This window comes from Leptodactylus fuscus, chromosome 7 (genome assembly GCF_031893055.1).
Source record: "Leptodactylus fuscus isolate aLepFus1 chromosome 7, aLepFus1.hap2, whole genome shotgun sequence".
NCBI classification, from domain to species: domain Eukaryota; kingdom Metazoa; phylum Chordata; class Amphibia; order Anura; family Leptodactylidae; genus Leptodactylus; species Leptodactylus fuscus.
In genome coordinates this window covers 11,789,763-11,803,737 of record NC_134271.1, presented here as the reverse complement: position 1 = coordinate 11,803,737, position 13,975 = coordinate 11,789,763, and the positions used below count along the sequence as shown (strand labels likewise).

At 44.6% G+C, this 13,975-nt stretch overlaps 1 protein-coding gene across 1 annotated transcript in view; it reads left to right on the top strand.

Moving 5' to 3' along the window:
- SHANK2 (SH3 and multiple ankyrin repeat domains 2) overlaps nucleotides 1-13,975 on the top strand; it is a 282,554-nt gene that overhangs the window by 254,115 nt on the left and 14,464 nt on the right. Inside the window, exons 17-19 of the mRNA XM_075281002.1 lie at nucleotides 5,542-5,677; nucleotides 7,949-8,029; nucleotides 10,180-10,200. Of these exons, the coding sequence (XP_075137103.1) occupies nucleotides 5,542-5,677; nucleotides 7,949-8,029; nucleotides 10,180-10,200 (238 nt within the window). The remainder of the gene's footprint in view (nucleotides 1-5,541; nucleotides 5,678-7,948; nucleotides 8,030-10,179; nucleotides 10,201-13,975) is intronic.

The window sequence follows — 13,975 nt, the reverse complement described above, 5'->3', positions numbered from 1 at the left end:
TAACCCTATAGTCAGGAGTCGTACTACACGTGTAGTCACTCTATGACCAGCTCAGGGGGTCCCAGACCCAATGATGTGAGTGACCACTAGGGGTCCCAGGCCCAATGATGTGAGTGACCACTAGGGGTTCCAGGCCCAATGATGTGAGTGACCACTAGGGGTCCAAGGCCCAATGATGTGAGTGACCACTAGGGATCCCAGGCCCAATGATGTGAGTGACCACTAGGGATCCAAGGCCCAATGATGTGAGTGTCCACTAGGGATCCCAGGCCCAATGATGTGAGTGACCACTAGGGGTCCCAGGCCTAATGATGTGAGTGACCACTAGGGGTCCCAGGCCTAATGATGTGAGTGACCACTAGGGGTCCCAGGCTCAATGATGTGAGTGACCACTAGGGGTCCCAGGCCTAATGATGTGAGTGACCACTAGGGGTCCCAGGCCTAATGATGTGAGTGACCACTAGGGGTCCCAGGCCTAATGATGTGAGTGACCACTAGGGGTCTCAGGCCCAATGATGTGAGTGACCACTACAAATCTAAAGGCCCGAGGGTGGAAGGGGGTTTTGCTAGGAACCATCATTGTGTTATTTTAGGTTTACATCCCCCACCGCCCTCTGAATCTTCATTTTTGTCCTTACGCAAATGAGTTCTTTGAAGCAAGGAGGAAATTGTCGCCTTCATTTTTGGAGCAAAGGCAGCGCTCTCATTGCTCCTAAAACTGTATTTGTCAAGTGACCGTAACTTAAGGCTGGTTACACATGACCGGCTGGTGGTGATTGAACGGCACATGAATGTCATTCGTGTGCTGGCCGTGCCTCCGTGACCTGATTCATTCACTGAATAGGAGTCGCAAAACTGGACAGGAACAGGATCTGTGCTGAGTTTGGCGGCCCGGCCTGTCAGCCTGCACACAGGACTAGGTCATTCACAGAAATGAATGGGTCAGTGTGCTATCCGGGAAAAACCGAGGTCGCACACTGAACCACGCCACGGTCGTCTGCAAGGGGCCTTAGAGTAAGAACCACAGAACTAATACGTTACTGCACATTCTGCTGCAAAATCTACTTTTTTGGTAACGTTTGCTCAAATTCTATTCTATAAGACAATCTTTTGTATTGCCATTGTCAGGCACTTGTGGTCCTGGTGGCGGCCGGCTATCACATTGTATATTTATACATGGATGCAAGCAGCAATATAAGGTCAGGTCAGTTAGAAATATCCGCCCTAAGTGCTGTTTGCAATGGCCAAAATTTTAGCAGCGCCCCCTGTTCTAGGTGATCGGGTATCCCAGGATGGATGGGAGGTCTCCGCCATGTAAGTGCACCAGAAGCTCCGCCATAAGCTGCTGTCATCCGCGTGAAGCCGTAGTCTTAGGACTGATGTCTATTTCAGCGCTCGCTTCATCCACCGATATAAAACACCGCGCTCCGCTGTAGACCTGACACGTGAACATAAATTTACAGGGAGCTTCCAGTCCAGGGCCTTTGTGCCAGGCAAGGCGTAGGAGAGGAAATTACTGCACACCGAAGGCTGATGGATGGCTGGAACCTTTCCTATGACATTCATACTGTCAGGTGCGCACGGTGTTAAGCGCGCTTTTTACGGAGAAAAATCATTTTCAACCTTTTCAGATTATAATTGTAAAATAACAAGGATGAAATTTGTCAATTGAGCTGTTAACTGGACGACGTCTCCCACAACGATCCCCCCGACGGCAGGAACGTAACGATGGGAGTCTGTACACACAGGGCAGAAAATAGGTTATCCATGTTATTAGAGCTGCCGGTCCATCCGTATGTCACAGTTGCGTACTTAAAGGGATTTTTTTCTTCATTACGTACACATGATATGTGTCAGATTGCCCAAACGTCATACTGCCTCATCCATGTGAATTGGCGCTCCATTCACTTCTATGGGGCTTGCAAGACCACAGAAGCCCCATAGAAGTCAATGGAGCACTAGTTATTTATGTGCACTGGCATTTCATTCCATGGATGACTTTCGGGCCCCTGTTCTCGTGATAGCTAGTATCCCCTGCCCTATAAATATCAGAATTCAGTCGTGTACGAGGCCTTGGAGAGTCCCTGCAGAAGTGCAGGGACCCCTGATTCCTTGGCTTTCACCCTTAAACAGGGATTCAGTCTTGGTCACTATCGGCATCCTGAGGGATTTGCAGGTAGCTGGGGTGACAACTGTATCTCCCCCCCTCCCCCTTATACACATGCACACTTGGCACAGACACTAATCCAGTACTCATAGCGACTTCTGGATTCCTTCCAGTAACAGCATTATAACTGCGGCCGCTCGCTTACAGTGTTACAGGCCTCTGATGTATGTGAGTAATATCGTCTATGGAGCAGCTACGATTTCCTTGGCTAATGTCAGAAATTTTTCTTCCTCTGAGAGATACAAATGGATTTCTGCTTCACCGGTACGATGCTTCGGGCGATTCTGACAGCGTACGGTATATCTTCCATGTAAAATGTTGCGGCGCACGATATAGTGATAAAAACTAATACATGTTATCTAAATGCGATTCCACCTGCAGTGCGGTTTACGGAGAGGTATATACTGTATACAGAGGGGCAAACAGCAGCCACAACGGTAGTCAATGATGGCAACAATACAGAGCTGTCTGATCTAGTGGATCTGTCTGCCTTCACTTCAGCATGGGGGAAGGGAAGCATCAGGAGAACAGGGTGCCATAAGGTGACCCTCACCTTAATTTCTATGCCTCTCCTTCTCCCACCCCTGAAATATTACCTATAGTGCACACAAAATCATGGCTTTATTCCTGAAACAGCGCCAGATCTATGCAGTAGTTGTGTATGCTGAGCTGCAGTACCAGACACAACCCATAGACAGGAGTGGCGCTGTTTCGGAGCGATGTCAGCCATGTTTAACGTAAAAGGTACAGCCCATTCAGGAAAGCAAAAAGGCCCTTAAAGGGAATTTGTCACCTAGATTTATTTTACTATTTAAAACCAAATACTGGTAAATATTATTGTCTTTATTCTATTTTTTTCTGATTTTTATTCTGTTTTCTGCACCTGATTATGGAGGCGTCCATCTTGCCTGAACTGCTGTTAACCGCATTTAGAGATTTGCTTTATAGCAGCCATATAGACCATAAGAATCTGGAGTCTAAGGCTCTGTTCTCACGGAGTAACGCGCCGCTCATTTAGAGACGTATACACGTGTCAGAGAACGGCGCTTCAAAACAGACCCCATTGATTTCAATGGGTGCCGGCTTACGCACGTAACAAATTGAAATCAATGAGATCTGTTTTGAAGCACCGCGCTCTGACACGTGTATACGTCTCTAAATGAGTGGCGCGTTACTCCGGAGCCTAAGGATTGTGTTGACTTCTATGGAAGAGTTATGGGCATGCTCTGTGACCTGTGCAGGGAGGAGTAGATGAGTTAAAATCATTATCTATTGACTTCTATAGGACAGTGTTATGGGCATGCTCTGTGACTTCTGTAGGGAGGAGGAGATGAGCTATAATCAACTATTATGCGAGAGTGTTGTGGGCATGCTCTGTGACCTGTGTAGAGATGAGCTATAATCTTGATTTACTAACTTGTACGAGACACCTGTGTGCATGGTCTGTGAGGGAGGAGGAGATGGGCTATAATCAACTATTAACTACTATGGGAGTGTTGTGGGCATGCTCTGTGACCTATTTAGAGATGAGCGAGTACTAATCAAAACTCCAGTTTCGAATAGCACGCACCCATAGGGATGAATGGAAGCGGCCGGCACGCCGGGGGTTAAGCGGTTGGCCACCGGCAAAGTCTGCGTGCTGGCCGCTTCCATTCATCACTATGGGTGCGTGCTATTCGAAACGGCCGTTTCGAATAGTACTCGCTCATTTCTAATGAGCTGTAATCTTGATTTACTGACTTGTACGGGACAGTGTTGTGGGCATGCTCTGTATCCTGCACAGATAGGAGGAGATGAGCTGTAATCATCATCTATTGACTTCAATAGGACAGTGTTGTGGGCATGCTCTGTGACCTACTGTGAATGGTGAATCCTAAATAAATGTTACCTGCCTGTGAGGATGATGACACGACTGCTGAGAAGTGATCTCTACAGAACAGGAAGTACCGGACTATTGTGAGACTCCATGGCCAAAGTTAAAAACTGCAGAATTTCAGTATTTTAGGATAGAAAATTGAAAGAATAAGATAAATCACTCAGAAAACTTAGGACGTGCGTTATTGCGATCTCTCCTGATACATTTCACATTCTGCTCCTGATTTACCCCTCGTACAGATACAGGATGAAGGAACATGAGCGCAGCCGCCATATTGTGCTGTAACTTCCTCTTCGCTAATAGCAGCAGCCATAGTTCTGACACCAAATGAAGCGTCTGCCGACTCCCTGATTATATCACGCCGCGAGATGATGGCTGACAGTCGTTTGCCAATTACGACGCTGATATAATTAATTTACGAGGCTGGTGAGGGAGGGGGAGGAGATCCGAGTAATGTAGAGACGGATTGCAGAGACCTGACTGTTATGGCGTCCGCTCTGCTTCTGAGCAGGCCTTATACAAGTGTCAACCTCTGCCGTAATAGCATGGAAGAAGTAATCAAGGATCGTGGTATCAGTGCCACGACGTTGGGATAGGTCAGTAGTATCAGGGGGCCTGTAGCTTTTGGACAGGCGCTGTGACCTCCCATGCACAGCGCCATACCTTGTATAGTGGCCGTACCTAGTATTGCACATCCCAGCAACTTGTTGCACCGCTATCCTCTCCATCCGCCTGATGACGAGTCCCATTAAATCATTTACATTTCAAGGGTCATGAACCGATACGAGCCGCTGATTCACTTCTATACATAATGGCCCGGAGCTCTGCGGAGCAATTTTTCAATAAAAGCAATACAGAAGCGATTGCACGTGTGTTTCATGCGCTTGTATTTTCCTATAGATCGTCATTACACAATAAATCATCGGAATATTAATCAGGCTCGCGAGTTCTGGACCATAAAAAGTGATAAATGACATTTACAGTCGGCCATCTGTCTGTATCATTATCTGGAGTGATGGGATTTCACACGCCATGCAGAAACCTTCTCCGTCCGCAGCAGATTTCCAGAGTTTGTGGGTTTTTTAGAATTCATTACCTGCTAAGAAACATTCGCTGTGGGAGAGGTAAAACAGTAACAATATGGTGGCCGGTGCTGGAGGAGGCCGAGAATTCGTGCAGCTTTAACTGTGAGTCTGCCGGTATGGCGACTTACACATAGGCGTACTGTTCAGCCATGATTATAGTCTTGGCCGAGTGTGCATGTGTGAGGAGTAAGACTCTACCACAAAGGATCAGACATGCTAAAATCCAACATGTCTGATCCCAATCATCTACCATCACTAATCTTAGGCCATGTTCACACATTCCGGGTTCTGTCTGTCTGGATGGATGTCTGTAGAGGGGTATTCACATGTGGCAAATTTGTTGCAGTAACATTATTGTATTGTGAATACTGTCGTATACCACACGTGTGATATATAAATATGTCTCCCTGCAGGTGAACAATGAGAATGTGGTGAAAGTCGGACACCGGCAAGTGGTCAACATGATCAGGCAGGGGGGCAACCACCTCGTCCTCAAGGTGGTGACGGTGACCAGGAGTCTGGACCCGGATGATACGGCCAGGAAGAAAGGTAGGGTTATAGGAGGCTCCGGAATGGCAGGTGGCTTCCTGTGATGTCACCAGCTTAGTGTGTCTTCATATGCACATTATGTCTAGGATGGGAGACAAAATCTATCCACTAGTGACATCATCATCATTTAGTGACATCATAAATATCATCTACCTATCAGGATATCACATGTTCTGAGGCCTTGCTTTTCTGAGGATTGCCTACAATAACAGAAGCATCAGCGAGTGACATCATCAACTAATAACTTTATCATCAGCGAGTGACATCATCAGTTAGCGGTGCCATTATTAGCCAGTCATGTCCATTCTCATCTAGTGATGCCATTATGAAATAGTGACATTGTTATCAGCTGGAGACCTCAACAGTGACATCATCAGTTAGTGGTGCCATTATTAACTAGTGACATCATCAGTTAGTGGTTCAATTATTAGTTAGTGACATCATCAGTTAGTAGCATCATTATTAGCTAGTGACATCATCAGTTAGTGGTGGCATTATTAGATAGTGACATCATCAGTTAGTGGTGGCATTATTAGATAGTGACATCATCAGTAGCGTCATTATTAGATAGTGACATCATCAGTTGGTGCCATTATTAGCTAGTGACATCATCAGTTAGTGGTGCCATTATTAGCTAGTGACACCATCAGTTAGTGGTGGCATTATTAGCTAGTGACATCATCAGTTAGTGGTTCAATTATTAGTTAGTGACATCATCAGTTAGTAGCATCATTATTAGCTAATGACATCATCAGTTAGTGGTGGCATTATTAGATAGTGACATCATCAGTAGCGTCATTATTAGCTAGTGACATCATCAGTTAGTGGTGGCATTATTAGATAGTGACATCATCAGTAGCGTCATTATTAGCTAGTGACATCATCAGTTAGTGGTTCCATTATTAGATAGTGACATCATAAGTTAGTAATGTTGTTATCGTCTATTAATACCATAATCAAATAATCACATCTTTATCAACTAGTGACATCATTATTAGCTAGTGATGTCATTATCAACTAATAACATCTTCAGCTAGTATCGTCATAGTGACATTATTACAAATTAATGATGTCATTACCAGCTAGTGACATCATGATTTGTAGCCTCCACATCAGTGACATCACCCATGTTGTATTGATGACGGGTTCTCGTTAGATTTCTTTCCCACTCTCTACATGAATTTGTTTCATTTTTCAACTTTAGTCCCCAAAGCTATTTTCTGTAAAATTCACTATGGCAACGAGCAGAACCACGCGGCTCGTATTCTGTGCCAGGGACGGATAATACCCCCGATCCGGGAGGAGACGGAGGAAGCCGATATGTGCGGGGTACACCGGGGAAATCATGTCGTCCCGGCCACCGCCTGTATGATTAGGTCATTTGTACCCACCCAGCTGGACAATACCGCAGAGAGCGCAGACATCGGCACGCGGCGTGTTCAGCAAAGTGCTCCGTCCCCTCCCCCGACACATCTCTGACTAGTAGAGCGTGCTGCAGATGTGACGGAACAGTCTGTACAGAGACTTAATAGATGCGCTTCAGTGTTGATAACGCTTTGTGTCTGCGCGTCGTGCTCACGGGTTCGGTTTTGCACGTTTGTAATTATCAGACTTTTCTGAGTACTATGGGATCAGGGCGCCCCTAACCCTATAAGGAGGTTGTGTCGGGGCGTCCCCTAACCCAATAATAGGGAGGTTATGTCGGGGCGTCTCCTAACCCAATAATAAGTGCACTTCTCCCGTGCGCAGTCCGGACCTTAAAGGAGTTGTTCACCTGGACAGTCTTGTTATTACAAGGGATAAACCCGTCAACAGGTGTTTAGTTTCCCTGCGGCGCCTCCACAGGGGAAATCTAGTATTACACAGGTCCCATTGCAGTACCCTGGTGTGTTCATGTACTGCACTAGGTGTTGTGTCCTCCACATCAGTATATTCAGGGTAAAAATCTGACGACTATCGGAAAGGGGCAGCGTATGTTTCAGGTCATAGCGCGGACTGTATGAAGTGAACAAAAAAGTTCTGTTCTTATCTTTCCAGAAACGGCGCCACCTGTGTCCCTAGGTGATGTCTGGTATTGCACTTACGGCGTTGAGTCACAATACCAGGCAGAACCCATGGACATGAGTGGCGCCATTTCTGGAAATACTTTGTATATTGATTATTATTGTGAGCCTGGACCTGCTGCAGTGTCAGCACTGTAATGTGAATTGTGACCACAACTAACTCCACTGCTGTCATATAATTGTGTGTGTCCTTCTCTCTAACGCTAAGCCCCTCCACCTCCAAAGCGGGCGCCCACCACTGCGCTGTCATTGCGGTCTAAGTCTATGACCTCTGAGCTGGAAGAACTTGGTAAGGGTCTCCGTGTGTCTGCATGCCAGGCCTTGGGGTGGGCTCGGAGCTTGGGTTTGCTATAATGCCCGGCCTAGGAATGATGATGCACGTGTGTGTGTGTGTCTGCTTTTTTTTATGGTTTTATATTTTTGTATGTATTTTATTTTGGATTTTTTTTCTGCATGAATCTTGAAACTTCTTACTTTGCCAAGTGTCTGCAAAATGCATTTGCCGGCTGCAAAAAAAAAAAAAAAGTCCTTGCTGCAACGATGGCCATTTTATGTTTTTTGGATTTACTCCATGGTTTCTATTTCTAATTTTTCTCTCATCTTGAATTCCTGGGCCCTCTCAGCAGTGGATAAAGGTAAGATGTGAGAGATCCCGGCTGAAGGAGTGCGACCTGAACCCGACAGGTTTAGGCTGAGTTCACACGGGGTATTTTGGTCAGGATTTTGAGGCCGTATCCGCTTCATAATCCTGACCAAAAAGACGTCTCTCATTGAAATCAATAGGAGCCGGTCAGTTCTTTTTTCCGGGAGCCGTTTGATCCGACATGCTCATTCTTTCAGGCGGATCCGCCTGTAGACTAGACACTCCCTCCTGACTAGGCCCAATCCGGAGCGGAGTGCGCGACTGGATGCCGGTGCACTGCACGCATCCAGTCGCAGCTACCTGTATTTTGGACCGGAACCTGAAGCGGCCTCCGCCTTCGGTTCCGGACCAAAAAACCCCGTGTGGACTTACCCTTAGATATTCAATAAAATGTGCCTTACCTTGTACAGGATACAACTACTCACTGATACCTGCCTATAAGAGACAGCTGACAACCATTGCCCTGTGCTCAGGTTGTCATAAGACTCCATGTTGTAAATGCAGTTGCCCCCACCCCCACCCCTCCTCCGGTTCACACGAAATTCTATTCTATTTTGTACGCTGCAGTTTTTCATACGCCCTTTGCAATGCTGCAATAAATGGAACAGTAAGAAGCTTCCAGGTATAGAAGGGTTAATTACGTATTGTCAAAAAAAAAAAATGCAAAGAGAAATGTAAATCCCATCAATATCTGGTGTGACCTTTGCCCTTTGGAGGAGGAGTCCTGGAAGCGATGATCCGGCCCCCACTGATCTCACCAACGTTCATGGGATGACATGAAGAGACAGACGGATTGGAGCAAGCCGACATCCACCAAAGATCTGTGCTTAAGTTCTGCAAGTTGGCGGCGGGAACCTCACGGCCAGAAACTGTAAGTAGCGGGAAGATCTGATGGAAGGTAAAGGATAAATCGATGGGATTTACATTTCTTCATTCACTTCGGGGGTTTTTTGTCAATTACCCAAATGATTAACCCTTCTATTACTGAAAGCATTCTTACTATGTGGCACTTTTCCCACACCAGCCTTAAACTTTTGCAAAGTACCGTGAGACAAATCTGAATGGACAATATGGATTTCGGCACAGATTCATTGTAGGTTTTACAGCAAAACAGTTTTTCTTATGTAAAATACAACCTGTGTGAACATCCCCTTAGGGGTCCCTCTCCGAATACAGCTTTGTTCTCTTTCCTTCCTTTCTGCTACATGGAGAGACAATGGCCCGAATTTGCCACCTCAAACCTGCAATCCCGATAAATCCAGCCATGTTTATACAGGAGCCTAATCACGTCTTTTCATGTGTTTTTGGTCTTTACATGCCCTTTAAGGAGGACTTTTAACCACCTCTTTTCATCCTTCAATAGGCCCCGCTTCGCTGACTCTAGCATAGTTGGAATTTTTTCTCTAGCCCTCACCGTTCCTGAGCAATCAGTTGTGTTCATTTTAGCAAAATTCGACACTTTACAGTCAAGTGGGCGGTCCTAGAGTGAAGCAAAAAAAAAAAAACAGGGACCGCCCACTTGACAGTAGAATTGTGCTAAAACTAACAGCAATGACTGCTCAGGAACGGCGCGGGCTATAGAAAAAATTCCAACTGCACCAGAATCAGCGGAGCGCCACCTATTGAAGGATGGCAAGAGTTGGAGTTGGTGAAAGGTTCCCGTTGTTGTTACATGCACATTGTAAGCGTTACCCCGCTGTCAGGTACTGTGGTTATTATAGCGATTTCCATGACGTATGAGAATGTTTAATGCGTTGCTTCATTTTGACAATCGGTTTTTCTTTTTTACTTGCAAGCTTCAGTCCGGAAAAAGAAGGGTAAGGGAGACGACGCTGCAGATTGTGTCCTCCGTATAATGTGTCCCGTCCTCTTTCCGTAGGCGCAGACAGTCTTGTCACAGTGTCAGCCGGATTACTGGTGTATTATCGTGTCTGCAGCTTCCTGACAGTGTGAACAGCAGCTTATTTTCCTGAGTTGTGCAAAAACTGGGGAAAGCAAAGAACAAGCAAAATAAGAGGTGTCGGGTAGGGGTTACCCAAAATTCAGTGCCGCTTAGTGTCTCCCCTCTCTGCAGGCCACCGCCCCACCAGGTGTACAGTGGGATAGGACCAGATCCTTGGATATGCCGTAATGTCCATGTTTAAGTCCATCCAGAAGGTCGCCATGTTACTTAAAGGAGAGGGCATCAACTGATCACCCCAGAAAACCCCTTTAATAAGCTTCTCTGACAGGCCGAGGGTCCTGTAGATAAACATCTGGTGGGTCGGGGTCCGAATGCTTGAACCCCATTAATAACAAGAACAGGGGTCCCCCTCGTCGTCTAAATGGAGCATCATTTGCACAGGCCTGCTGGAACTCTATTCATTTGTATGGGACTGCTGTAGATAGTGTGGGGGGTACAAAGGACCCCCATTGTCATAACACGGAAGTAGTCCCAGGGTCGGACTCCCACAAATCAGATAGTTATCATCTGCCGGAATACTTCTTCTGACCACTAAGCCGAACAATACACTGATATTTGCCAATAGTGTAGGTTTTCTTTACAGCAATCGCCTCACTTTCATGACAGACAGGAATACAATAGAAGATAACACCTCTATAGCTATCACCACTGAGCCATCACTACTGACAATAGATTTGCTTCTTTCTCCTCTTATCAGGCTGGTTTTGCTTCTCCTCTACTAAACTGACTTTCACTATGAAAATCTCTGCTGTATGTGTCTTGAGGCACACGGGTCATTCCGTGTCAAGTGAACCAATGATTTTTCCCTCTATATTTTTAATTCTTTTGAGATTTTGGTATTTGGTGATAGTGTGTCAGAGAATGCAAAATGTGAAGAAAAAAAAATTCTAGAAATTTTTTTGGATTTTAAATTGATTTTCAAAGTTCAGAAAATGTGCAAATTTCTGTGTTGCCTGCCTTTACATTTCTCCTCATAACTTAGGCTAGAAAAAAGATAGAGAAACAAAATAAACGCCATTCTACACAGAACTATACAGGCTTTCACCAAATATGTCACAAGAGTATCTTTGTTAATATTTTACCCATGTGAACGCAAACGCAAAATTTTAAAACGCATTTCCGAAAAAAAAAAACGTTTTATTTAAAAATTTCAAAAAAACGCACATGGGCCTGCTATGCCCTTAGCCACATCTGTACCAAAATTCAAACCACAAGAAGGGAGGTTCCAGGGGCCACACGGTGGCTCAGTGGTTAGCACTGCAGCCTTGCAGCGCTGGAGTCCTGGTGTTCAAATCCCGCCAAGGGCAAAAAACCATCTGCAAGGAGTTTGTATGTTCTCCCCATGTTTGCATGGATCTCCATCCCATATTCCAAAAAAGACATACTGATAGGGAAAAATGTACATTGTGAGCTCTATGTGGGGCTCACAATCTACATTTAAAAAAAAAAAAGCGAGGTTCCAATCTTCATGTTTGATGCATGTCCCTTATTATTAAAGGTAGAGTACAGTAATTAATACAGAAGTCATGTTATGTGCTCATATTGCATTGCTCAGTATATGTTGATGCCTAACACCATGACAGGCCGTACATACTCTTTGACACAAAAGGAAATGGCCATTGCTAGTAAGCGCTTATGGACAAGATTACATTTCACTCACTAGAAAGGACAAATTGATGATAAAAGGCCAGTAGTTTAAAAATGTCCTATTAATTGTTTGATTAGTTCATATTTTATAGAATGAGGATTTATCTACTGGACAATATTGGTTCTTGTACTCTTGTTAACATAATTAGGATGAGACTATTTAGAAAATCGCACTTGAGGATATGAGCAGCTTTTTCTTTCGGTTTGTTCAATGCATTCAGGTTGAAAATGCTGAACAAGCTGTGTTCTGATGATAAGATATATTTGTTCTGGCACTTACAGTATTTGTTTTTTATGTGTTTTTTTATTGTTGCATATAAATGTTGAATTCAGCAAGTTGTAATTTGAAAAGAAAAAAGGAAGAAGCTCACACAAACATAAAATCAGATGATTCAAGGCTTAAAAAAAAAAATTAAAAAAAATTGATCCCAATTTGGTCCCAAGTTGAAAACCTGTACAAATATAACCAAGAACACAAGTAACACAAATGCATTTTTTCACAATTTTAAAACATACGTTTTTTTCACAATTGCGCATCAAAATTTTGAATTTGATTTCTCCAAAACAAAATATAAAGAAACATTGTCTTGTGACATATCAAATGAAAGCCAGTACCGCTCTGAGAAAAATGATGCCTCTCCCACCTATTTATCTTAATTCTAGCCCAAGATATGTTAAAAAAATGTAAAGCCATACCAGGCCAAAATTCACACTTTTTCAAAACTTTAGAAGTCTATAAAAAATTAACTGATGAAGAAAAAAATTCAAAACTTTTTATTTGTAATTAACTTAAGTTGTACTTCATAAAAAATAAAAATAAAAAAAATCTAAAGACGTCAGGTAAAAAAAAATATTCCTATTTGGATCACTTGATATGGAATGACCCACACGACAGGTCACATGACTCAGATTACACACATCTATAGAAGCCCAACATGGCGGGTCTGTGTTCTGACAGACACAAAAAGATCATGTGTGATCATGAGGCGCCTTATACATGACATAGTTGTCCCGTCCTAATGTTTATGGGACCTTTAGCTTTATTGAGCAGTCTGCTGAGGTTCTAACACATCCGAGACTGAACGCAACGCATGGAGAGTCACAACGGAGAACAGACCCGAGTGCACTTTGATATCCATCATCTTACAGCTTCTGCCTGATTGAGGTTCCATCACGAGCCGTCTTGTCTTTGCCTCCTTCCCTTTTGGCCAACCCCTATGAGATGTTACCCTGCACGAATCCCGAGAGGAGAGAAGTGGCCGCCTCCTGCCTGGTGCTTTCTGCTTGGCTGAGATAAGCTTCGCTGTTTATTCATTGCGCTTCCTCCATTACTCACTAAGTCAGTCCCATATCCAAGCAAATAGACTGGTGAGGAGCGGTGCGCGGCGGCGGCGACTCCGCAGGAAATCAAAATCAGACAGAAGAACTGTTTAGTATGTCAGGACATGGTCGGCGTCTTCACTACCTTCTTCACGGATACAATCACCTACCTGACCGCCACTTAAAGGGAGTGGCACCAGAACCTGCAGATAGATTGATTCAGGCGACCTTAACCTAACAGTGTTTTCCCCTTGTGAATTTGAGGGTGTTGACATTGCTCCAAAGAGATATGCGGCAATGCCCCTGTTGCTCCAAATAACTCATTTGCATATTGACAAAAACAGCCATATCTCGGCAATGGAGGCAGCGATTTACAGGCGACCCTAATATATCTATCTTTGGGCTGGTTCTGGTGACACTCCCTTTAATCTGGGGCCATACACATCAAGTCATACAATGGAAATCTCAAAAACAGTGACTTCTGCTCCGATTATTATATACAGATACATTTCTAACACCTATCCCATCTTCAGGTGACTTCAGTAGCCAGACCCAATCCCACTGGACATTTGTACTTACCCCCACCCCCGCAGGGCTTCTGGACGATTGGATACCAGACGGCAGATATATCCACATATGAGCTTTTTTTACTACCCAAAAGC